The 26,013-nt window shown below is 55.1% G+C and overlaps 1 protein-coding gene across 1 annotated transcript; it reads left to right on the top strand.

Annotated features, from left to right (window-relative positions):
* The first annotated feature begins 5,033 nt into the window (after window positions 1-5,033).
* UCK2 (uridine-cytidine kinase 2) lies at window positions 5,034-24,653 on the top strand. Its single transcript, XM_068416971.1, has 7 exons — window positions 5,034-5,132; window positions 15,431-15,590; window positions 16,530-16,626; window positions 17,453-17,595; window positions 21,523-21,620; window positions 23,658-23,706; window positions 24,269-24,653. Exons 1-7 carry the CDS (start codon window positions 5,034-5,036, stop codon window positions 24,406-24,408), a joined length of 786 nt encoding a protein of 261 aa, XP_068273072.1. The 3' UTR covers window positions 24,409-24,653.
* Window positions 24,654-26,013: the final 1,360 nt, after the last annotated feature.

Below are 26,013 nucleotides of genomic sequence, written 5' to 3'. Positions count from 1 at the left end.
GGCCGTCCTCCTGCCTCAGCACCCCCGAGCCCCCCACACCTGGGCCTGGTGGCGCCCAGGCCCTGCGCAGGGCCCGCGGTGGGGTCCCTGCTGCCAGCACCGCCCTCCCCGCGTCCTGCCGGGCCGTGGTGCCCCACACGGGCCCCTCCGAGCCGCTCCGAGGCCTTTGCCAGGGCAAGACGCACAAGGAGTTTGCTTTTGTTGAACGTACCCTCACAATCATGAAGGGGTTGGCTTGGAGCAGCCTTCCTGGTTTCTAAAACTCTGCCCTGGGTTAATTTGCCAATGGCACGAATATCCTGCTAGCGCAGAGCAGCTGGAGGTGTTTTCTGGGATCAAATATTTACAAATATTGTTGCCTGCCCGTCACCAGGATTCGTTGCTGGCTTGTGCGCTCATTGTACAGCCAGCAGCGGAGTCTGTGTTCAGCGATTCAAAGGGCTGGAAGCAGGGAAGTAAATCTTACATTGCTCTGTGTGTGTAAAATACTCACGGATGGGATGAGACTAAGCAGAACACTAACGAGGACAGTGAAATAATGGCGAGGGTTGAGCAGAGAGACTAATTGACTTTCAATGAGGCTCCAGCAGTTACACCTGGAGCACCAGAACTAGACCAAATCCACAAGCTGCAATGGGGTAAGGAGACCTAGAAAGCAGAAATACAGAAAAGGAAACAGGGCAGGCAGGGAAGGGCAGGTTTGTGACCGTCCTTGTGTAACGGAGGAGTTTGCCATCAGTGAAGAGGAATGCTCTGTAGGATTACACGTGCAGAGCTGAGTAAAAATAAGGAAGGTAAAAACCCCTGCTATCGCCCTTAAATTAAACACTCCATTCAGAAAGAGGGTGACAAAACCGTGGTTCAGAGAAGGCAGCGCAAGTAACAAGTGAGGGCGTGAGATTAGACAGCAAACAAATCCTCCGGAGCCTGGTGACATTTGCATACAAGGAAACACGAAAGCCACATGTGTGCAGGTGGCTACGCAGTGAGTCAGGCGTCGCTGAAAGTTGCAGCTAAGCACCCTCTGTGCCCCGAGGAAAGTCTCCAGGCAGGAGGAGCTTTCTGCAAGATCCGAGGAGAACCAAGAGCAACGTTCTGGCCGTGAGGAACGGGTGTCCAGTGGGAGTGAGAGTCATCAGGGAGATGGGGATGAAATTAAGGGTAGATATTTCAGTTTAGGGTGAGCAGCAGGAAGATACTAACAGCTGATGATGTGGCAACAGCCATGATAATATTTTGTCCCCTGCTGTGTGCCACCTTATGCACTTGGCTCTGCTGTGTGCTGTCCTCCGCCCTCTCTCCCTCTCTTTAGAGCTTCCTGGCTCTCCTAGCTGTGAGATGTATTAGTATCAATCAAGGCAATATTTGGAAATAGTTTCTCTTATACCTCTATGGGAAATGATTCACTCAATACCAGTTACCAATACTGAACATGGTCTTTCACAGAGCACTTGTGCAGCAGAAGCCAGGCCAGGAGGAGACGGTCAATGACATGAACGTCTTTCCTCTCTAGTGTCCGTGCTTTGAACTGGAGCTAGAGGTGACACGGGCTCTTTGTAATTTCATCCTGTCATTTTGAATCGCACCAGGATCCTTATCAGCAGGTTTTTGTTCAGACAACAGAAGGCATATTACTCTCAATGGCATTTCCTTTTTAAAACAGCATTCTGTGCTTTGATCAATGTGTAAAAGACAGATGAAGAGTTGGGTGCAGTTTGATTCGATCTAACAAGGCTGGGATATGCGAAAAAGGAAAGCATTTGCATAACGCATAGCTCTGGATGCGTCAGTTAGGGGCGAGTGCAATCTACAAACATGCTCGATACAGCAGTGGTAGTATTTGAGGAGGTGTTAGCGACCGGCAGCTAGGAAGAAGAGTGTGTAAAATTCTCAATAAGTTTTGAGGAAAGATGCTGTATAAAACTAACCGGGACTTGGATTTGATTCACTTAACAGTTTACAGCCCTGTCTTGGTTTTGAAAGAGCTGTTCATCTGATCTTTGCAAGTTCTCCTTGCGTTCTGTATAAATAAGCTGTGAATATCCTTAGCTCGTACCCCTTGAGGGCCCATCGAGAGGCATTTACTTATCCTTCCCTCTACAAGTATGTCTGCCTCTGCCACGTGTCAAGCATCTGGTTTAGAAGGGGAACTGGAGCTGAAATGCCCCGATGGGCATCCTGCAGAGACGCTCAGCTCTGAGGTGGATGGACAGCACAGTCTGAAACAGCTTCAGCACAGCAGAGGTTCTGATCTGTCCCCAAGCAGGGCAGCAGAGAGGCTGGCAGCAGTCAGCGTTGGCACGAGGAGAACCGAATAACCCGGAGGTCACGACGTGCTGAGAGGGCTTTGCCATTCGGATATGGACGTGTTGGTGTGGGGGGTAAGAAGAGCTGTGAATAACTCCTGGGGCCCGGTGGTGTGCACGGGAGCCGTGCCCACGGTCAGCACTTGGGAACTGGCACAGGGCCGTGGGAATCGCTGGAATTCGTCCCCGCAGGAAGTTCTCGTCCGCATACAGCACTTCCTCCCCTGGCACCCGTGCCATGCTCCCATGCCACAAGCCGCAGTCTGCGGAGGCATGGTTGGAAGGGAGTTGGGAGCAGTGGGAGAGAGGGGCCACACCTTCCCAGGAGATCCTCTCTCACATCCTGCGTGGTGAGGGCCGGGACATGGGACACCATCTGGCAAACGTTTCCACACCTGTTTTACTGTATTGAAGTGGGTAGTTAAAAACCTCGCTGAAACTTGTGGTCCTATAAACAGGGGCAGGAGGAGCCTTAGGGCATCGCTTAGGCCATGCCCTGCCCCAACACAGGATCAATTCTACTAAAAACTTTCTATACTGGAGCTTGTCTAGTGCATTTTTTTTAAATCCTCAGCGGTGGAGAGTCCTTACTCTCCCTAAACCACCTATTCCAGGACTTAACCATTCTCACACTTAAAAAACGTCGCCAAATATCGGTCCTGAATTGCCTGTGTTGCAATTTGAGCTGGCAACATTTTGTTGTATCCCTGTGGGCAGGAGAAATATATTCCCTTCCTGTTTGTGGCAGCCTTTTGTGTATTTGGAAATGGTTATCGTGTGTCCCTGCAGCCATCTCTTCCCCAGACTAAACAGGCAGGGTTCCTGTGGTCCTCCGCAAAGCCAGATCCCAGGCTGTTCCCGAGACCCCGCTGGAGTCTCTCCATCAGGCCTCACCTTGCTCGAAACACGGTACCCAGCAGAGTACCGTGCAGGTACCGTACCCAGCAGGTGTTGGTACCCAGCAGAGGCTTAGCTGCCGTGTCCTGCCTACGTTTATATGTCCCAGTGGGATGTTTGCCTTTCTCACAGCAGCATGGTGTTGACTCTTGATCCAGTGTACTCCTGGATCTTTCCCTGTAAAAGCACTGACTAGCCAGCAGGTTCCCATCTTGCATTTTCACAGACTATCACTCCTACCTAAGTACAGTACCTGGCACTTGCCCGCGTGGGCTCGCACCCTACATTTTGCCGAGCCTTTTTCCATTTTATCAAGAGCGTTTTGACTTTGAATCCTGGCCTCCAGAGCACTCATGGCTCCTCTCAGATGGGAGGATTTGGATGCTCTTGGAAATGCTACTGTAGGCTTCAGTGTGCCCTGCTGTCCTGGTTTCATGGGGATAAAATTTATAGAATTAATTTTCTGTTACATTTTATTTCAGTTTGTGGCCAGCTGTGGGATGATGATCAGGGCCATCAGCAGTGAAAGCCAGGGCAGCTGGCCCAGGCTGGCCCACAGGTGTGTTCTGTAACATTAACGTCAGGGTCACTATAAATGGGAAAGCTGGGGGGGGATGGGGGGCTTTTTGCTCTGCTCTCCTTTCTTCTTCTTAACGATTGCTCTCCTTGGAGTGACTTGCCACCACTCTGTGGGCTAAGTATAGTTTTGTGTGTTTTGTATTACCATTGATATTGGTTTCCTTATTTTATTGAATCTGTTTAAATTTAACCCCTGAGTCTCCCTCCTTTTCCTAATTCCCTTTCTTGGTTGGGGAAGGGACATTGGGTGATAGAACAACTGCTTATTGTTTAGCCCTGGGTGTGGGCTACATGGGGACACCTGCCCTTTCAAATGGATATCAAAGTGAGCTCACCAGCTTCTTGGTACTCCTCACTCTTCCAAAGTTCACCTTTTGCTCTTCACATCTAAAGGGCTTGTAAATGCAAAGTATTGCTGTTAATTTCCAAGGTCTGTCTCATGCACTAGTGTCTCCATGGGGCTATTTTTAAATGTCTGATTTGCTATGGGCTTTATCCTTGATGAGTAAAAATGTTGTGGGCATCTTTGAAAAGGAAAATTGGAGAGGAAAAGCAGTTAAAGCTGCATTTTATAAATGCAGACTGTGACTTTTCTATTAGGATTTCTGATGATGAAGGGAGACTGGGCTCCTGTAATGTGTATGGGAAACGGGGGTGCACATAAGCTTGCAAACTCTCCTGTTTTTATCTTAATGCAGGAGAATATCTTCTGTGATTACGTGTCATGAGCCCGTGTGGGCTCGCACCCTACATTTTGCTGAGTCTTTTTCCATTTTTATCAAGAGCGTTTTGACTTTGAATCGTGGCCTGCGGAGTGCTCATGGCTCCTCCCAGACGGGTCCCCTTTGCCAAAGTCATAAGCATGAGTTTTATTCCTGGTTTGGGTCGTTAATAAGCGGTGGGGGACATATAAGGGGGGGTCCTGCTGGGGACCCGACGCTGATGGCGAGTGGGCAGAGGGGCAAACCGAGCCGGCGGGGAGAGGGAGCGAGGGCCGGTGCATGGGGTGGCTGCATCGCCTTTGTCCCCGGGGAGCCGCGGGGCCATGTGGCTGCCGTGCCGAGCCGTGCCGCCCGCCGGCAGGCTGGGCCGGGCCGGAGCATGTGCAGCTGCGGCAGGCACCTGGCAGGGAGCCGCAGCGCCGGGGATGTGAAGCAGGCGGGGAGGAAGGCCCTTGACTCATCAGATAAATCCAGCCCCGCACGGCGAGCGAAGGCGGAGGAGGCGGAGGCGGCGGCGAGCGGGGGGAGGATGGCGGGGGACAGCGAGCAGCGGCTGGACGAGCACGGGCAGCCCAGCGGCGGCGAGCCCTTCCTCATCGGGGTCAGCGGCGGCACGGCCAGCGGCAAGGTGCGGGGTGTCGCGGCGGGGTCCGGGGGAGCCCCGGGGCTGGGTGGGGAGGGGGGGAACCCTCATCACACCCCCCCATCCCCACGCCGGGCGCGGCGGCCACATGGCAGCGCGGCGGGTCCGGGCGGCCGCCGCGCCACGTGCGCTGGGCCGGGGCCGGGCCGGGGGGGGCGGCGGCGGGGCCGGTGCTGGGGGTCTCGCTGCGGCCCGGGGAAGGACGAGCCGGCCGAGGGAGCGGGGCCGCCGAGGCCTCCGCGGCGGGGGGCGGCCGGGGACACGTGGAGGTGGGGGGTGTGGGGTGGGTGCAGGCGCTGCCCCCCCGGCCGGGACTCTGCTCCCTCCGCCTCGCCCTGGGGGGCTGCCGGAGGACAGCCGGTAGGGCTGGGGGCAGCGCGGGGCGGGGGTGGCCCCGGCCCGGCCGGGATGGAGGCGGCATCCCCCCTGCCAAATCCTCCCTGCCGTGGCTTCAGTGAGCGCGTCCCCTGCGCCAGCCTTTCACGTGCGGTGTCCCCAAGGGCTGCTCGCCCCGCAGGGTGCGTTGGGTCCGATGCCGTTATTTATTATTTATTTTAATTAATGGTATCTGTCGCGCATGGGGCTGCCGTTTTCTGGCCAACTTTGGGGGTAGCAGGAGTGGGAATTGTGCAGTAAATGCTGACTCACAGCGGCAGCGCGACCTCCGTGCAGCGCCCGGGAGGGCTGGCCCTTGGCAGGTAGCGGGGCGCAGGGCTGCGGGACCAGCCGCCCCGGGGCCAGCCCCGCCGGCCCGGCTCGATGCGGGGTTTCTCCGGAGGGCTGCTGCACCCGGACTGCAGCGCAGGGCAGCTCCGGCAGCGTTACGGCTTTTTGGTTTTAGTTATCTCATACCGCGGGTTTTTCTTTATTTGTTTAACCTGAGGCAGGGTGCTTTCTATCCTAATATGAAAAGAAAAATGCGCTTTTTTTTTTCTTAAGAGCAGTAAAGCTAGATCTAACCAGCCCTCCTATGCCGGGTAGCACAGATGTTCTACCTGCATTTTTTAAGAGGCATTTTAGAGAGCACGAATAGATTTGGAAGTAGCAATACCTTTGAAATAATTCTTGCTGAGGAAGCTGAATGTGGGCCGTCACAGGAGGAAGACAGAGCCTTGTATCTCTGGGTTGATTCCCGTTTGGAGGGGGGGCCCTTTCTCCCTTGAAGGATGGCATAACCCAACTGCTGTACCCCGGCCCATAATAACAGTGTTTTAAGAATGTGTCTCTTGGTAACCTATTGGTTCTTGGACTGCTGTTGCTACTGCAAGGGGGGAAAAAAATCCAGCTATAACAGGGGAGAGATGGTGAGAGAGGATGCAATCTCCTCCCCTGGGAACCAGAGCTGGATTGTTCCTGCAGTACAGCTCTGTGACTCAAACGTGCTGGGTTTGTCTGCTCTCTGATGCGTGGGTCTGCCTCTCTCTAGCTGTCCCAATAACATCGTGTCTGGCGCTGCTGAACTGTTATGTCTCTGAACACTGTGTCTCTGGCCCACAAGGTAAAAGCGGTGATTACAGAAGAATATGCCACAGTTGTTCTCAACTTCAAAGTGAAAATGCTTAGTAGCAGCAGGCTGCCTTAGGAAAAAAAAATAGGGAAATGGTTCTTTCTAGCAAGGGAGATGTACTAACTGGCTTTTCCTGTCTCTCAGCTTTGATTTCCCCCCCTCCAGTGATTGCTGGCTGCTAAAACCTCTGTGGAGTGGCTGCCTGCTGAAGGGAATCCAGCAGACCAGTTCAAAGTTTGTAGGAAAAGGCTGCAAGAAATACGCTGACAAAAAAAAACTCACTCAAGGAGAAGCTATAGGAAAAAAAAGAACCTGGGGCTTGTGTACGCAGACCCTCAAATTCTCATGCATTACTGGGATGCAGCTGCAAGGCAAGGGTGCAGTGGGGCTGTCCCCCATCTGGCTGGTGACAGTGCCCTGCGCCGGGCGATGCTGAGTGCCACAGCGCGCTCTGGGAAAGCAGCGATGGGGCTGGTGCGGTTTGCTCAGCTAAGGGCTTGCCTGCAGCTAAAATCCAGCCCAGGGACTGCGGTGCCGGTGTGCCGGCTCTGTGTGAAAACAAAACGCTCCTAGAGGGAAAGCGGAGCAGGCACCTTTCCCACCGGGAAAGCGGCATATCCATCCGACTCGCCCTCACACCAATTGAGGGTTGTTGTCATAACACACCCCTTTGGCAGCGCACCAGCCCGAAGATAACGGAGGGCATTTGCCTACCAAGGGCCCCCCCAGCTCCTCCCTCTGCTGCTTTTGTTGAGTCTAAGATGGGGGGGGAAAAAAGCTCTGCGGTCCCCCCCATCCCTCTCCATGTACCAGCGCAGTCAGGCTGTGGAAGGAGGGATCCTGTCTGTAGCTTGCCACAACTTGTAGTCACATGGTGCCCTGGGGAAGCTGGCATCCAAAGCGGCCAGCCTTCCCCGAAGAGCTGGGGGGGAGCGTTTGGCTGGTATTTCTTAAAGGCAAATTGGTGAGAACCCAGATTTGAAGGCTGATTGCCATTCCCTAGTGAGCAAAAGAGGCTTGTGCAACTTTGGGTACTCAAATAGGAGGCAGAAACCTGAGCGCTTTCCTATCTTTGGCTCTTAGAAGAAATCTGGACTGTGTTGGGAACAAAACTGGGGAGCTGCAGCGGTCCTGGGCAGGCTGTGATGCTGCAGCCTCTGAGGGCAGTGCTGGTTGTGTGGTGGCTGTTTTGTGTCGGCTCAGCTGGGACAGGGTCTTCACAAAAGCTTGCTGGGAGGCAGCATTTTTCCCACTGTCCCCAAAATCCAAGCAGTGTGCAGCCCAGGCAAAGCTTGCTGCCGTCTCCTGATGTGGAGGAGATGACATGGCATTAAGACCCCGTCCTGTGCCAAAGCCAGAGAGGACTGCAACCACCTCATTTCGTCAGAGGGATTCCCAAGACTGGTTGTAGCATTTTCTTTCATCCTATACGCTTTCAAGTGCTCTGCTAAAGCTCTTGTTTCCTTCTTACACCCATGGTCTTTGTGCTAAAAGCTTCTTTCCTCCTTCCTGCAAAAGATTCCTGACTACCAAGGAGTCCAGTATGCAAGGCAGGCAGCCAGGCTGCAGGCTGGAGGAAGGTTCAGCAGACTGACTACTGGGATGAGCTGGAAAGTGTTGGGGTACCTCCCTAAGCTCTTCACGTATCCACCTCAGCTTAGCTCCTGGAGCCCTGCAGCTCTGCCGGCAGTGCTGGAGTGGCTCCCTCCCAGCAGCAGTGGAAGCATCTGGTGCTGGGGTGGTTGCAGGGGTGGGGAGAGCTCTTCAAACTCAAGCTGGAGCATTAATTGCTTGTCCCCATGTGCTGCAAAGCGAGGTCCTGATTGCTACCTTCCCACAGGAGGTTATAAGAAAAGACAGATTTACAAAGAGCTGAACGCTTTTGTTGGATGCCTGGCTTTCAAACCAGTGAGGGCTGAATGTGGATGCTGCGGTGGCCTGGTGGCTGCACCGTTTGGACCTTGTGTTAGCACATAAAGCTGGAAATGTCTGTTTGAACACGTAGCGTGAGAATTTCCAGACTGCAGAGCACCAAGATTGCAGCGGGTGTTCAACCATGTGTATTCTTCACTGTTAATCCATTAGGCGCTTCTGCTTTAAACACCAAAAATGCTGTCTGAGGCTGAGCTGGCTGTCTAGAAGAGAGCTAGCCAGGAGGCTGAGGAAGGCTGGTGTCACCCAGGCAGGGTGGGACAGCCAGTGTGTTGGTCCCCAGGGAAGCGGTGGCCCCAGCTGCAGTGCATCTCTCCATGAGGCAGTTCCCTCTCCACATGGGGCTTCTTGCATGACAGACCTCAGGCCCCTACACTAGCAAGGGCTGAGGTCCCCCACAGCAGCCTGGGGGTCACTGCCGCCATGTCACCACCTGGATGTCAGGCAGAGAAGCCCAGGGGAGACCTGGCAGTGACCCGGGGGGTACCATGGGAGGGGGACTAGCAGGGATTGCAGCAATCCTGTGTTGGTTCAGCACCGTTTCCTGGTGACATTCGTTCTGTGGCTGGCAGGAGCCCTGAATCACAAGGTCTGACTTGTTAAACACTGGTGTCGGTGTGTGCTAGAGACTCGTCAAACTTTCTACTAGAATGTTATTCTGTGCCAGCCCCTGATCAGACTGATACACAGGACGTTTTGATGGGTCAGCCCTTTCCTGTTACAGATTGAATGTGTGCGAGTTCATTATGGAGCCTGCTTACTGTAGTCCTGTGGGCTCAGCCAGCTCCAGGCTGTGGAGTTTGCAGCAGGGGCTTGAGAAAAATAACCTGTGTCTAAAACCAGTGGATTGGGAGGGATTGTGTTAGGGGAGGTTGTTTTCCTTGCCACATATAATCTGTGTTTGTGTGTGCCTGTTTATGCTCCAGCCCAGGACTGCTGATCACGTGCGCAGCATCCCAGGGTGAGTGAATAGAAACCTGGCTATCCCAGTCCCGGACTGGTTTCACTGTGGCTTGCAAAGGGAAAGGCAGGAATGGGTGAACCTGCCTGGGAAAGCTCTGGGTGGAGGCTCGGGCTTTTGGTACGAGAATAGCAAGTTTCCAGTCCCAGTGCTGCCGTACGGATGTGCTCCATTAGGACTGGAAAGGATTGCGTGGGTCGTGACCTAGCTCTCTGCAGTCGCAGGCAGATATTTAATAGATGCTCTGGGACCCTTCCCAATTTGGTGTCTGTTCTGTGTGTCACCCCAGGCCACCAAGCACTTCTTAATACTCTGTAATTAACATCACCTTACAAGAAGAGACCAAAATCCCCAACTAGTGTGCTGCAGGAGATGAGCTGGAGAGAAGGACAGCGTTGCTATGGCTCCTGATTTCAAGGACCCCATTGAGAAAAGGTCCCCTGTGATGCCTGGAAAGGCAACCATGCTACAGGGGACATCAGAGAAATGCAGCAAGTAATCCCAGTGGTCCCTGATGTGATCTTCAGGAGAATTCTGCCAGATCCCCAAACTGGTGACTATTTTATCCACAAGCATGTGACGAGGACACCCCAGCCAGGCTCCTGCGGATGCAAAGCCATCAACAGCCCGTGCCAAGCCTGTTCACATCGAGGTCCTGCAGGAAGGGGGTCATGGCAGTGGTGTCCATAGAGATAACCTCTGGGCTTCCCTCTGTGGTGGGAGGTGGGATGTGACTGCTGCAGTCTGTCCTTGCTCCTGGCTGTTTGTTGTGGGCCGAGGGCATTGCTGTGCTGAGGAGGACTGTCCTTGTGGTGAGCAGCATCTTGGCTCAGGGTGAGCAGCCTGCAGTGGTGGCAGGAGTCTCTGCCTCTCTTCCTTCCATGCTGGAGCCCAGCATGTGCTTTTCCTGGTAGGTCTTGCTTCTGGCACAGCCCTTCTCCCTTTACCTGCTCCTGAGGGGACTGACAGCTTCAGTATTTCTTTAGGGCTGGAATCACTTTATCTGGCATAATCACTTGCTAAGTGTCTAGTCTAGAGTCCTTGGGAGGATGGGAGGTCCTCCCTGCTGCTGTAGTGGGAGCCTAGTGAGCAGCTCGGTGGAGACATCCCTCTGCAGTGCCAAGCTCCCTGGGGATGGATGGACTGCTCGAGCGAGTGGGTTTTGGCATGTTCACATGCACAAGGCTTATGGGTTCCTCCTAGCCCAGGACAGGCCTTACCAGGCGAGGCAGGACTACCTGTACTTCCCTGACAGCTGCAGCAAACCTGGGGCTGAAGGTATCAGCTGTGTCCTGCCTGGTACCTTCACGTGGTGGTTAACTGTAGCACTGTCCATCAGCTCGTTCTCTAATACCCATCTGAAGCTGTAATTCACTGGCTGATTAGAGCTACCCAAGAGGGATTGTGGGATAATCTGCATAATAATATTGGGGAATTAGTCAACTCCTGAAGAAAATCTGAGCAGCTGGCTATAGGCCATGAGTGAATATGAGTTAAATATCTAATGTAATTAATACCTTTCAAATAAATGTCAGGGGTAGGACTCCCAACACCCATCTGTTGAGTTTTTTTCCCCTGTGCACCACCTCTCTCCTTTTGGGAAAATATGCTGGAGTTCTTCCCCAGGTGCCTTCTGTGTCTTGCCCTCCCAGCAGAATAAAGCTGTACTTCTTCCTTAAACAGTGGTTACTTGTGTGCTTGGTTCAGAGGAGGAATCCTGCAAGCGGAGCTGCAGCCGCTTCTGTGCGGGAATCGCATCTCTCTGAGCTTCCTTCTTGCGCTGTGCTGTGCCAATACCTCTCTCTCAACGGTCTCGGTGTGGTGTGGGTTGGTTTGCACAGCTTTCCCAGGCAGCAGCTCAGGCACAAAGCCTGGGGGAGTGCAGCTCAGTGAGTCGCAGCCTGTTTGCTCGAGCCTGGAGCCGAGTTCCCCTCACTGCAGCGTGTGGAAAGTCATGAACGATGGCAGAGAGGCCGGGGCTCCCTCCCTCCCTGCCTGCATGCTTGGAAAGCCCTGCATTGGTTTCATGTGGCTAACATGGGAAAGGTCTGCTTGGCAACCATGGAGGCTAGGAGGCTTCTGTGTTCTGTCTATATTTAGTTTTAAACAAGTTCTGGAGGAGGGGAGGGCTGAGCTTTTGCTTGAGAAAGCATCCTGTTGCCGGGAGTGCGCTGCGGCTGAATCACCATCAGCAGTTGCTTTGGGTTGTGGTGAGGTCTGGGGAAGGGGCTGAGCGGAGGCAAGGAGCCCTGTCATGCCTCTTATCTTTCTGCAGATGAGATGTGTCACACAGGGCAGAGCTGGGGATGGGGCTCAAATCCCAGAGTTTCTGTATTGGGATTCATTTATGGCACCATGTCATCTTCATTGCGTCATTCTCCATTTACCTCTGCAGTCCTGGGCTTTTCAGAGAAGAAACAATGGTCATCTTCTCCCCTGGGAGAAGCAGTTAGGAATTGGCGAAGGAAGGAATCTGAGCCCAGGCTGTCCTTTCAAGTGGGTGCTGAGTGCGTGCATCAGCACCATGTGTCCCCTGGGTTACTGTGCATCCAGGCTGGTAGCAGCCTGGCGCGGTACTTCACAGTCATGCTTTGGTCTTGGTCGTTCTGGGCACCTGCAGGCCTCCCCAGAGCCTAACAGCTATTGTTTCCAGTTATTAGTGGATTTTTCACACTTCTGATTAACATCAGTCACACATACGTATGCAGTGCTGGTTTGGGAGAAGGGAGTTTAAGCAGGGGACGTGCGTCAGTTGTTTGGAGGGACACTTCTTGAGGCTGGGAGTTTCTGTTCCCACTGCACAGGGGAATTTGTAACCTCTGTGTTTCTGCTTTTTCTTCCTCCTTAACATAGGGTGTTTATCGACCAAGGGGGGAAAACTGCCTGACTAGCTATAGGAGGTATTCAGAGTGGCATCAGGGAACACCCCTCATGAACCATTCTTGTTTCCATCACAAATGATCGTGAGGAAAGGAAAAAGCTTCTTCACTTAGACCTCGATGAGGTTTGCTGCTACACTAAGGCAAGTTGAATGAAGCCCTCGGGTTAGAGGAACATGCCGTGTCCCCCGCTGTCCCTATGTCCCACTGCACTTATGCACTTATGCCCTGGCCTGCACCTTCTGTGGGACCAAGGTGACATGTGTGCCTCTTCCCAGAGCCCAGAGATGACATCCCAGCCCACCCGAGCAATACAGTATGCTGAACCTGAGCTCGGTCCTGAGAGCGGGATGTCCTGGTGATCATCCTTCTCCACCACTTCTGATAGCTCTCCAGAGCCCACCGGAGAAAAGGGAAGGGTCTGTAGCATCTGCCTGGATGCTTTTGCAAGAGGCTTTTGCCACCCCAGAGCATTGGATGGTAAATGCAGCCAGGGTATGCTCTGATCCTTGTCCTGGGCCCTCGTGGGAGGACGTGTTCTTGTCTCCAGCTGCTGAGGGCTACTTTCTCCTTGGGTTTTTCTCACTGTTGAGTGTCTTGATTTGTGGGGTATGGAATGGGAGGGTGATTTTCAGCGCTGATGGAAAGTCTTTTCTCCACTTTCCAGGATCAGTAGACCAGAGGTTAGCGTGCATAAGGCAGAAGAAAGTCTGGAAGGAACTGTCTGATGCCCTCCAATGATTTTATTGTCCATCCATGTGCTGAGGTCCAAGGGGAGAATGTGAGTGCAACTGGTGTGTTGCTTTCACTGACCCAAAGTCAAGGAGCCCTGCTCCTTCCCCTGGGCTGGGGAAAGCAGTTTCTGGTGCAGATCCATATGGAACCTGCTGATCTACAGGCTGGGGATCTGTCTGGGTGGCTGTGGTGGAAGGTGGTTTATTCCTAATTGCAAAGGGTCTGGGAAGTTTGGTGTCCTTGCCAGCTGTGGCCAAGGCTGAACCCTGCTGTGCTGCATCTCCTTGCTGCATGGGAAGGCAGTAGCGTCCGGGGGAGAGAGCAGGGAGGAAAAGCGGAGGAGAGACACTGTGTACGCCCTGTTTTTGCGAAACCTAAGGGATACAGCTGGGTAAGCAACAGGGCTGACGCAGGCTGGAGAAGGATGTGGGGAGTGGGAAAACAGAGGGAACAGAGAATGGTCTCCGGCTTTGTCTGCGCATGCCGCAGGGCGAGTGACTGGCACTGACTCGCAGTGCTTTGTTCTGGGTGGTGGCAGCTTGCTGCAGGGCAGGGCTGCCAACGTGGCTCGGCACAACTTGCCAGCCATGAGAGGCAGGAGAGGAAGGTGGGATGCTCATGGAGAACCCATCCCTGCCCCAGACCCCAGCCTTGTGCCCAGGGCCGCAGGGCCTGCGGTGGGGCAGCCTGGGCCGGTTCGCTCCGCAGCAGCGCTGTGTGCGGAGGCTCTCCAGCTGCACCAGGGCTGACTCAGTGCAGCGGTCACAGCCAAGTCAGGTCAGCCTGGCCTGGAGGGGAAGAGACGGTCTCTGGGGACCGGAATGCCGTCAAATCTTCCAGCTTCTCAGGCAAACAGCCGTGCCCTCTGCCAGGCGTGCCGTCCCCTCCCTGTTCCCTCTCACCACCACTGTCTTCAGCTCTGCATCTGGAAGTCGCCAGCCAGGTATGGAGCAGATGGTTGAGCCCCAGTGGGGAGGTGGGAGCATGGGAAGAGCCACGGGCAGGCTGGGACAAGCAAACCTCTCTTTGCAAAGCAGAGCACTCAGCGGAGAGTATTTGTGGTAACCGAGGCCGGGAGCGGCTCAGCTGGGCGTCTGCAGCGAGTGTGGTTTGCAGGAGGTGAAGGGCTCAGTCTGGCACCCGAAGCACCCCCTTTTCCTTAAACAGGGGGTGCCGCAGGGCAGGAGGGGGGCTGACACGCAGGGCTCCCGCAGGCAGCAGAGCACTCCCCCGCCAGCCTGACCTTGGCTCTCGCTGGCCGGGGCAGCGTGCCGGCTGCCGGGTAGTGATGCAGTTAACACCGCCGTGTTGCGCAGCGGCCAAGGACTCGTATGACTAAGGAGAAGGGACTGAAGCAGGCTTTGCCATTTGTTCCCCAAGCTGTGCTCTGATTCGTGTTGTGATGGCGGGGCCCGGCGTGACCCTCGGCCACGCAGCCGGTGCCCGCTGCAGTGTCAGCAGAGAGTCGATGCCAGGCACCCAGCCCGCTCCGCACGGTGTGCGAGGTGCCGGTTCTCGTGCCAGCAGTGCTCGTGGGGATCTTGCACTGGCAGCCAGAGCCACGTGGTTCTTCAGCCGCTGGCTCCGCAGTGCCCTTAGCTTTGCTGTGCCAGGAGGCACCAGGATATGCTCACGGCTGCTCCTCCCAGCCCTGGCAGCTGTGGCAGAGGTCCCTGATAAAGTCCCAGAGCTCTCCTCCTGGTGTCTTTTCATACTGGGCTTTGTTTAGGGTATGAAAACAACCTAGTTCTCACTCTCTGAGGACTCTCTCCCTCCCTGCTTGTGCAGTGGTAGAGTTTCTGGGCTGGACCAGGGCTGGGGGAACCAAGGCACTGAGGCTGCCTCCCAGGGAGGAGGCTCAGCCCTGGTGTCACACACAGCTCTGCTCCCTGGGGAGCTGCAGGGCAGGCTGGAGCTGGCCATGGGGGCCCTGGGGCTGTGGCTGAACCCAGGCAGCAGCCAACTGTTTTGCTGCTGCAGTTTGTGCCCAGAATAGGAGCTGTGGGCAGGCCATAGGGATGGAGGAGGGGGAGGCAGGGAGCAAGCTTAGTGCTGCTTTTACACTGAAGGGCCCCACGCTGATGCCCCTGGAGCACTTTTCCCTCAGTGGCTTTGGGCTGTGCCTTTGAAGGGACCACGAACTCTCAGCTGGAGGTCCAGCAAGCAGTGCCTCATGCATGCAAGAATGGCTGTTACCTGGGGACATCCTCCTTGCGTGGCTCAGACACCACTTGTCGCTTACTTGTCTCCTTTGCTGTTCCTTTCCCAGTCCTCAGTATGCTCGAAGATCGTCCAGCTGCTGGGCCAGAACGAGGTGGACTACCGCCAGAAGCAGGTGGTGATTGTGAGCCAAGACAGCTTCTACCGGGTCCTCACCTCAGAGCAGAAATCCAAAGCGCTGAAAGGCCAGTTCAATTTTGACCACCCAGGTGAATGGAGAACAACACCAGGGCACTGCTGTGCGGTGGGGGGCAAGGACTGGAGTGGGACCCCCTGTTCCACCAGCAGAGAGCCTTGCATGGACACTGGGTCTCTGTCTCTGCACGGTGCAGGGGTGGGTGGCTCAGTTAAGCTCTTCTGGAGCCGGGTGCATCCCTGGCAGGGTGGTTGGGGACCATCTGTGTCCCCTGCAGAACAACCTCTGTCTCTCTTGGGAAAGAAACTGCCTCTGGAGTGGAGTGTTTGGGATGAGAAAGTGCAGGTTGTGAACCCTCAAACTCCTTAAGACGCTCCTCTTCTCCCTGCAAAAACATTCCCCAGTTTGAAAACCTTTATGGTGCAGCTTGGTTGGGACCAGGGAGATCTGGCCTGGCACAGCCCCCTGGAGCCAGCAGCTCCGTGTCCCTCCTTCAAGGAGGGAACCGTCTTGTGCAGCTGCTCTGCAGACCCCTCCACCGAGGCGGCTGTGCCCTGTTGCTACAACAGGGGCTCTTTGAACCATCTCTGGGCTTGGTGGGGAAATTTCAGAGCTGCTGTCCCCTCGTCCCCACGAGGACAATGGCCAGAGGCAGCGAGCACCGAGCAAACAGAGCCCTGTCTGTCTGGCAGCTCAAGGCTGAAACACTGCTTGAGTCTGTCTGAGGGCTGGAGCCTGGGAGGAGATGCCTTCCTGAGCCTGGGCTGGCAGCGCTGCCATACAAGGATGGTATTGATCTCTGCAGGCCAGATCCCAGGCTGGAGCAGAGCAATGAAGCCCCAGGGGCTCTGGGAGAGCTGGGCCTTGCTACGCACATGGGGACGTGCAGGGCTTTCCTCCCAAGCCTGTGCATCTGTGCGGGGTGCCAGTGGCTCTGGCTAGGCTAAGCTCAGCGTCTGGTGGGTGGGAGAGGTTGCAAAGCTGCCTCAGGTAATGTTTTCTCTCTCCTCAGATGCCTTTGACAACGAGCTGATCGTGAAAACGCTCAAAGAGATCACGGAAGGGAAGACGGTCCAGATTCCCGTCTATGACTTTGTCTCCCACTCCAGGTCTAACAGCTGCCCCTGCCTTGCTGTGCCTCTGCTAATGCCCTGCGGCCGTGCCAGCCCGAACCCCCTGCCCCTCCGCTTGCGCCTGCTCGTAGGCACCTAACCTGCCAACCGAAAGCTTCCGTGCTAACTACTCCAAACCCCTTGGTTAGAGGATCCAGGGTCTGGAAAGCTGTGCAGCCATGCGGTTGCATCCAGCAACAGGCAGGCGTCAGTGGAGGGGTTTGTGGCCCCCCTTTTCTTCCCCCATCCACACTTCTTCTCCCCATAAACTCTCTATTTGCAGCTTTAACAAGTATTCCAGGCTCAAACAGTACAGCACTGCCATGAAAGGAGGAGGACGGTTCTTGCTCCCGTAGCTCTTCCCGTGCATGTGCTCAGCTTGTTTTTGCACGCCTGTGTTGGTCGTGGACGGTGTGACCCTGCTCCATTTCCCGCAAGAGCGCTGCGCTGTCAGGAGAGTGCTGCCCCGTTCCCAGGGGAGCAGAGCTGGCCCTTGCAGGTTCCCGTGGGTCAGGCCCCGTGCACAGGCTTTCTGGGCTTTACGGCTTGGCACATAATGCTTGCAAGCAGCAGCTGGCCGAGGTGGGGGGGAGAAGGGCTAGTCTGCTTCCTGCTCTGCCATTTGTCCTTCTAGGAAGCGTACGTATGCCTTGGATTCCCTTCACCACGGTGGGGTAGGTCTGCCCTCTCCTCGGTCGCCCCCCTGGTGCAGCAGTGATGTCCCAGGGTTGGAGCAGTGCCTAGGAGCACTGCTGTTTCCCCTCACCTCTCTTGGCTTGTTTCGCCCCCACCAGCATATTTTGACTCTCCTTCCCTCTACTAGGAAAGAGGAGACAGTGACAGTCTACCCTGCCGACGTGGTGCTCTTCGAAGGCATCCTGGCCTTCTACAGCCAGGAGGTGCGGGATCTCTTCCGCATGAAGCTCTTTGTGGACACGGACGCAGACACCCGGCTGTCCCGCAGAGGTGAGGCCCAAATATGCCTTGTGCAGCAGGGACAGAAGTGTCACTTAACTGATGTGGGTGGCTGATGGCAGAGGCAGGTGACAGTGACCAGAGCAGAACTGGAACTGGCACAAAGCTCTGCTGCTGCTAGCAAAGAGCCAGGGAGCTTTTCCTCCCCAGTGCAGAATGTCACACGGGGCAGCTTATGGCAGTGGGGAGCACCTTGCTCCATGTCTCTTAGGATTCAGTGGGTTTTTTGCTGCCTTGTCTGGAATTCCTCCTTTGATGCATGCAGCAATGTGACCATTGAGCGTGCTGTGTCCTCACATGGCCCTGTGGCACCAGCCCTGTGCCATCAGCTGAACGGCAGCTACTGCCAGTCAGCAGGTACCAGCAGGGAAGGGTGCAATGGGCATGGCAAAGTGGCTCTACAGCTCAGTCAGAAGGCAGTGCCTGATGGATCTGCTCAGGACCTGGGGGAATGGGTGTGCTCCGAGGATGGCATTTGGGTGTGAGGATGTCCATCGTGCATGATGCAGATAGGGAGTTTGGTTTTACATGTTGGTTTGTGCGAGCACAGCCAGCTCAGCATGGAGCCTCTTTGTGGTGCTTGGCACTGGGGTGATGGCTTTGGGGGCAAGGAGCCCTAGAAACGAAGATCATAGAATCACAGAATGGTTTGGATTGGAAGGGACCTTAAAGATCATCTAGTTCCAGCCCCCCTGCCACAGGCAGGGACACCTTCCACTAGACCAGGTTGCTCAAAGCCTCATCCAATCTGTCCTTAAACAGTGCCAGGGAGGGGGCAGATCACTCTCTAGGACTCCCTCTGTCCAGCTGACTTGGCTGTGAGTTGCCAGCTGACATAGGAGGGACTCCAGCTCTGCAGGGTCTTATGGCTTGAGATGCCATTCATTCCAAAGCAGCCTTTAGGAGTGGGGTCACTGATATAGCACCTGAGGCTCCTGGATGATTAAGAAAGCATTTGGGGACTCTTGGGGCAGAATTCAGTTCTGTCTGAACTGTCCCTACCCCTGCCTGACTCTGACAGCCTTCACAGGGTGTCTGGGGATGCAGAAGATGACTTAGAGGCGAGGTCCTGTCCAGACCTCTGTGCTGTGACGAGAGGAGCATGTCTCAGTGCGTCAGCCTGGGACTGTTCCACTCTGCGCAGAACTGGTCTTGCCTGCCCTCCTGCTGTCAGACAGATGCACGGCTCCTCCGCTGTTGGGATGTCATCAGCGCTGATTAAAAGCTCCTTTCTACGCATCCTTCTTGACCCTGCCCGCTGTTCTTGCATGACTCACCCAGGGAGGTGACAGCACAGTCATTGCAGGGAGGTGTATTAGCAGGTCACAGATACGCATTCGCAAGATCCCGCAACATGAGCCTTATCCCTTAAGCAGGCTGTGCTGTGCAGGAACTGGGGTTTGCACCCAGCCATGGGGTAGCACACGTTTTTGGCAGTGCCCCGTATCAGCTGTCTGAAGGCAAGGCATTGCCCTGTGCATTTGCAGTGCCGCATGACCGTGTGCGCATCCCAATGGTACTCTGGCGTGTGCGGTTCAGGCGCTTCAGACTTGGTATAAAACTCTGAGCTCAGGGCTTGAGAACTGGTTGAGATCCCATTGACTAAGAACCGAGACCATCCGGCTGCCGACCACAATACAGAGCTAAACGCTGTTGTGCTGCAGCTGTTGGACGGGGTCTTGGGGTATTTCCCCCACGCACCATCAATCACTAAAGCCTTGCAAAGGGGCAGCTAGGCTGGTTGAGGTCTGGTGTCTCTTAGTTAGGGCAACTCGTCAGCCTCCTGGTAGGGAGCAGACCATTTGGCAGTCTCCTGACCTGCTGTTAGCAGTTGGTAGGACCACTGCAGCAGCAAATGTGTTTACTGTATGTCTCCCCGGCTTTTCTGGGAAAGGAGAGCCTGGGTGTGAGGTGCTGAAGATATAATCATGTCCCTGAAACGTAGCCGGAGGCAGCTTGTAGGAAAAGTCGGGATCTTGCCTTGCGACATGTCTGAGTCATCTCGCTCTCCCAGACATCCTGAGGAGTTGCAGCAATGGCCTGTTCAGCTGGGCAGCAGCGGGAGGTGAGGTTCCTGGAAATGTGGTTGACAGCTCAGTTAATCAGTAGCGCTGGGATTCAGTCCATGCAACTCACACTGCCCTCATCTCAGCACTTCTCCCAAGAAAAATGCTGCTACCAGGGCGCAAGGGGCAAGGTCTGTCAGGTGCCTCAAACAGCCCGTTCCGTGCGAAGCTGATTCTGGCTGAGGTCCCTCGCTGGGCCGCCCTCGGCTGGCTTCCGTAAAACAAAGACCAAGTCAGACATCGCGTGCATGTTTTGGGCCTGGTTCGAGCGATGTGTGCCTGCTGGCTCTGGGTGGGTGCTGATCTGTCCTTGTGACAAGGTGGGTGCAAGCAGAGGGTGATACCTCCAGATGCGGGGTGTGGTCTTAGCCTGGATTGCTGGAACCCATTACTTTGGGGCCAAGTACAAGACAGTGGGTGCTTGACTCGTGTTAACGTGTGGGGTGATTGCCCTGCTGTGGTTTGCCCTGAGAGCAGGCGGGAGAGTTTTGCCGTGTCAGGACCAGCCCCTGCAGCCTGGGCAGCTCGCAGGCCTCCCCCACGCCATCCCAGGGCGAGTGTGCTGCAAAGACACCCTCACTGTGCTCCTTCCCCACCTCAGAGCAGCCAACAAACAGGGTGTGGGACCTGGGAAACAAAAGTTTGTCTCTTGCCTTTTTTTTTTTTTTAATTTTCCTTGCCTGTTTTTCTGTATTGTTTGAGCGGGGGTTTGCTCCTGCTCTCTGGAGAAGGCAAGGAGCTGGCTAGTGCAGCCTGGGCTGGGCTGAGCCGTTCCTGGAGCAGGCAGGGAGCTGGCACACATCCTGCTGCCAGCCCTTTCTTCCCCCCATCACCTCCCCTGCGCGGGGCTGTGAAAAGGCATGCTGTGAAGCTGCTGGCTAGGGGCAAACAGAGCCGCGGGGACGGTGCCAGACCAGCGCTGGGAGAACAGCACTGCCCTGGCCCCGCAAGCACATGGGCAGCGGCTGCCCAACAGATTGCCCAGGCTGGCAGTGCTGTGGCTTGGCTCTGCTTGGCACATGGAGAAGGCTCACTCTGAACCCGGTGCCAGGCGCTAGCGTGCTGGGGGAGAGCCAAGAGCTGGCTGCTCAGCCACAGGGCTGTTCTGGCTCTTACCCGGGGGTTGCATTCCTGCTGAACTGGGGCACTTGTCCACGCTGAAGTGGCTTCAGATCGGAGATGGCAATGGCCCAAATACCTCGTGCAAACAGGGTGTAAGGCCCGAACGGCAGAACAAGCAGGAGGCCAGCTTGCTCTCCTGGCTTCCTCTTGAGCTGCTCTCCTCCGAGCACCCCCTCAGCCTCTGATTGTGGGAGCCTGCTTCGCCCTTCCCATCCCACTCAGCTGGGGACAGCACAAGGAGCTTGCCAGAGCTGGGTAGGTGGGTGAGTTTTACTCTCCTCACCTCTGCAGAGTTAACCCTGAGTTAAACTACACCTTAATGTGCGTACGGATGAACTCTACTGCTTTTCTGTCCTATGGGGATGACTGGGAGAATGCCCCATCCTTAGGCCAAGGGCAGGGCAGAGTGACAGGAGCGATGTAAGGGCTGAGGCTGGGAGCAGTCAGGACTGGGGTGGCACTGGTTACAGCTGGAATGTGCTTGCAGAGCTGGGAAGGGAGGGAGGCCAAGAAAAGCCCTTGGTCAGGTCAGCCAGCCCTTGGCTCCTGGGCAGGGTTGGAAGCAGGTTAAAAGCATGTAGCTGGGCTGGGGTGTGCTCAGACATGTGGGCAGCAGCGTCCAGGAACAGAGACCTCAGGCAAAATAACCTGGTGGCCAGAGGCTGTTCTGAAGGGAAGGGGGATGGAGCGATTCATGTCTCAGCTCCTGTGCCTTACATCTTCCCCACAGTGCTACGAGACATCAGTGAGCGAGGCAGGGACCTCGAGCAGATCTTATCTCAGTACATCACCTTCGTCAAGCCTGCCTTCGAGGAGTTCTGTTTGCCAGTAAGTAAGGGGAGTGACACCCATGGGAGTCTGCCAAAAATGCCTCATACCCTGCCCAGCTCCTCAGACAGGAGCATTTTGCGCCCCAGAGCTCAGGTTAGCCTGCCTCGCCTTGCACCTTCCCTGCAGGTGCTGACAAAAATGGGGATGCCGGTGCAGGGCGAGATGGGGACTGTTTATACAGCCACTGCCTTCCTCGTGAGATCACCCTCCCCTGTGGAAAGGCCGACACGGCAAGAGAAACCCCTCCCTGCACAGGGTCTGACAAACCAACACCAGGCAGCTCAGCAGATGCCAGCCCTGGAGGGAAGATCCTTGGCTTCACTCCCTGTCCCCAGGCGGTGTCTGCTGTGTCTGCCTCCTGTTTTGGGCTGTCCCGCCTGCCCTTTTCACCCTGCAGTGCTGCTGGCTTCTTGCTGGCTGGGTGCTTGGGGGAGAGCAGGGGAGCTCCTTCCTTCACTCTGTGCTGCGGGATGTGGTCTTGTGTTTCCTGGCTGGTGAGAGGCCAAGGTGTAGAGCAGACAGACCTTGCTCAGGGCCAGAGTTTCAAGGGCTGCCTGGGGAAAGGAAGAGACTTTGGGAGCTGATAGCTGAGGCAAGGCTCGCTAGCAGACAGGGACTTTGCATGTGGGAGACCACTGCAGTCCCGCAGAACTTGCAGGTGAAATAGCGTGTTTGCAGGACTAGCCTACCTCTCCTGGCCACTGCTCTCGTGGAGAGAAGCCTACACCTTGGTTCTCAAGGCTTTCCAGCAGATGTGGTAGTTACATGAGGAATTGTTCTTATTCTGGAGGAACTGAGCCACAAGAGTCCTGCAGCCTGAGAACTGCTGGCCAGCAGGACAGGCAGGAATTGAACCTGTGTCTTCAGCCTCAGGCCTTGGCAACAGAAACATCTCTGTGCCTGTCTGTGACCAGCTCTGCCCCTTCCCATAAGAGGGGTTGATTCTTTCTGTGCTACATGATCTCCTGGCTCCTGGGCAGCACCCTTGTCCCTGTCTCACTCAGATGTGGCTCTGGGAACCACAGTCCAATTCCAGTGTAATCCCAGAAAGGCTTTTCCTGAGAGACAGGTCCAGCTTGGTGCCTCCCCTCTTCCTAAGTCCCCAGCAAGGTAAATCCACAGCTTTAATACAGTGTCAGCTGCTTTGCAGTCTCTTCTGTTGAAGAGTCTGTAGGAGGATGAAATGTGAAACAAGGAGGGTAGAAAACAACTATTTTGTCCCTATGTACCAGCTTTGCAGTGGTCTGCTCCCACTTCCAACCTGGTGGTGGGCTCAGCTGCAGAGCAATTGTGTGTGGATGCCAAGCAGGCTGAGCACCCACTGTTGCTGTTACTTGACTCCTAAATCAGCTCTGGACCAGATGGTCCAGCACTGAAATGGTCCAGCATGTCCTGGTGCTTTTTGATATGGCTGGAAGCACCTGGAGGTGTCAGATGATGCCCTTTGCTCAGCCAGCTGGCTTGTTTACTGGTGGTAGAGCTTGGCTGTCAGGAAGCTGATCAGCTGTAAAAGCTGACACAAATAGGGGAGGAAACTGAGACTGGCACCTGCAGGTGAAAGTAGGTCAGGACTCGTGTCCTGAACCAGACCTTTTCTGCAAGCAATGCTGGTAGAAAATTCTCCCCATGTCCCACGCAGATCATAGGCCTGTGCCCTGCATGTCCTCACAGCCCAGGCATGCCAACTCTTGCTCTTCTACGAAGTCTAGCTGGATTCAGGAGGGGACGTTATTCCCAAAAGCATCAGCTGCTGGCATCTTGCAATGGTGAGGCTTTTTAATTTCAGGTTTTGTTAGGGTGCCTCTTACTGGAATCTGTATGAGGTCATGAGAATGTAGTTAAGGCACAAAGCACAGCCATTGAAACACAGAGCAGAAGACAAATAAGAGCATCCGAAATGCATTATCAGCAATGACATATCCCTCAGCGGGTTTGGGTTTGGCAAGGGGAGAGGAAGGACCTGCCCCAGGAATTAGGGACAATGCCCCAGCCTGGTGGCTCTCCACTTAATAACACAGTGCTCTCTCCTCCCAGACTAAGAAGTATGCTGATGTGATCATTCCCAGAGGAGCAGACAATGAAGGTGAGTGGACCCAGACCCTTGTTACCTCCTGGCAGACAGCTTTGGGCTGTTGCTCTTGCAGCAGAGTTAGGTAGGAGGTAGCAGGACCTGCCATGGAGGACTTGGTCCACTGCCACCTGAGCGAATGCTCTTATCACACATATGCTGTGATGAGCCTCTCCCCTTTGCTCCTGCCTGGAGCATTAGTGACTGGGAGTTTGTGCTCCTCTGATCACGCCTGGGAGCCCATCTACATGCAGTGCCTCCAGGCAAACTCCTGGTTCATCCCACACAAAGGGAAATGTGCTTCTCCAAGGCCAGATGTGCATCTGGGACAGCGGGGTCTCCACCTGGCTGGAATCAGTCTGACTATACTGGCTGGAGTGCTGGGCTCAGCCCAGGCAGAGGGATGAAGTGCCAGGAGGCAGCTCCTCCCTGCAGGGCTGCAGCTCCCCACCATGAGATAGGAGGGGATGGGAGCGGGGGAGGCAGCTGGGTCATGGTCTCTGGCTTGGCTCTAGTTTTTTTGCAGCCATCCTAATGCAATCTCTCCCTTGTGTCTTTCCATTCCTTTTGCTCACAGTGGCCATAAACCTGATAGTGCAGCACATCCAGGACATTCTTAACGGAGGACTCAGCAAACGCCAGAGCAACGGCTACCTGAATGGCTACACTCCTCCCCGCCAGCGGCAGCCTTCAGAGTCCAGCAGCCGGCCTCACTGACCCTGGGCGGCAGGCGTGAGGCTGGGGGCGGAGGGCGCTTGGGCCCTGCCACTGCCCCTCTGTACATACTGTCTGTTCATTCCCCTCCTTATCTATTTAAGAAACCAGACGGAGACGAATGCCTTTAATTTTGTATGGTGGAAATGCTGAACGAGAAGCTTGGGAGCCTGGACCGCCCACAGCTCCTGGCCTTGCTCAATAACTCCTCCAGCACGGAACCGGCTATAAATCTCTATAAATATAGAATTGCTCTATTTTTGTGTAAATGCAGAATAACGTAAAATTACTTGCCATAAGGTATTTGCCAGGCTCAGTGTTGCTGGGAGGGGGCTGGGAAGAGGGTCCTGGGAGATGGTGGTGTCAGGATCTTCACATCGAAGGCGGTAAGGAAGGAAGAACATTTGACAACTGCTTTGGTGTTGTAGTGGTCTCCATCCCAGGGAAGTGGTGGGCTGTGGTGGAGGTGGCACTTTGTGTGGGGCACGGATTTTTGCAACTGGGCTGGGGTTGGCTCTTCCTGCTGTTGCTGTTCAGGTCCGAGCAGCCTGGTTTTGGCTGGCAGACACTGCACAATGCCACTGGGAGTTGGGAGAATGATGTGTGATACCTCCCCTGACTCTCTGCACCTCCAGGTCTCAGTCCCTCAACAGCATCCCTGTCTGTGTCTGACACCCCTTCCCACCCCAGGTGTGGGTCTGCTGTCACACCCTCCCAGCAAGGTCCTGGGAGGTGATGCTGGGTGTGTGATCATATGAACACGGTAGCTTGCGTCTTTAGCAGTCTCACTTTCTGGCTTGGGTGGGGACGGTGTGTGGGTACCTTCAGCCCCTCTGGAGTGCGGTGGTCATGTGTGTGGTGGGACTTCTAGCCGAGCCCTGGGCTCAACCCCTAGCCTGGAGGTTGGCTTGCAGAAGGTCAGAGGTCTGTCTGTCATTCCTTACTTGGAATGGTTTTGCTCTTGGATGGGGGATTTTGGATCTGTAAGATATGGTTAAGGGAGAATCAGCCTCTTCTGAAAGAAATGGGCAATGGATGATGAAAGGCAGCTGCTGAGCAGGCTGTGAGGGGGGGCAGCAGTGTGTAGCATCCCCCTATGGGACTTCCACAGGTCCCAGCTGGGTAGCATGAAACAGGATGCCCAGGAGTCCTCTGCTCCCCTTTCTCAGAGCATGCTCTTGCCTGTCCTGTCTCCCTCTCATTCTGTCCCAGTGGGGGACACTGTCCCTGCAGTATGTCATCCCCAGGGAGTGCCTTCCCTTGCCTGGGGTGAGAATTAGTCTCCCCTAACCCGATAGTTCTGCAACAGCTATGTCCCAGGAGAGCCTGGTGGGGGGGGACTTGGTGGGAGCCAGAGCAGGGAATGTTGTGGGATGGTAGCCAGGAAAGATCCTTTGGCCCATGCTGCTGGGACTGACTTGCCCCACTGAAAACAAACTTCCATAGGCATCCTGTGAAGCCTGGAGCAGGGGCCCTTAGCCTTGCTCCCTCTGATGATTTTCAGTCTTTCCAGAGCATTGGTTTTGCTCTGCATGGTTAAAAGCTTAAAATGTTGGACATTCAATGCTCCACTGCTCTCCAGCCCCATGTGAGCTGAGGCAAGCTTTG

The sequence above is a fragment of the Nyctibius grandis genome, chromosome 21, assembly GCF_013368605.1.
Source record: "Nyctibius grandis isolate bNycGra1 chromosome 21, bNycGra1.pri, whole genome shotgun sequence".
Lineage (NCBI taxonomy): Eukaryota > Metazoa > Chordata > Aves > Nyctibiiformes > Nyctibiidae > Nyctibius > Nyctibius grandis.
Note: the sequence above shows the minus strand (reverse complement) of the source record. Positions and strands in the feature narration are given on the sequence as shown.

Bases quoted from the DNA above. Each gene is read 5' to 3' on its own strand.
- UCK2 (XM_068416971.1), top strand. From the start codon at position 5,034: ATGGCGGGGGACAGCGAGCAGCGGCTGGACGAGCACGGGCAGCCCAGC. The intron at 5,133-15,430 runs GTGCGGGGTGTC...TTCCTTTCCCAG, and splicing joins GCGGCACGGCCAGCGGCAAG to TCCTCAGTATGCTCGAAGAT. The intron at 23,707-24,268 runs GTGAGTGGACCC...TTTTGCTCACAG, and splicing joins CAGAGGAGCAGACAATGAAG to TGGCCATAAACCTGATAGTG.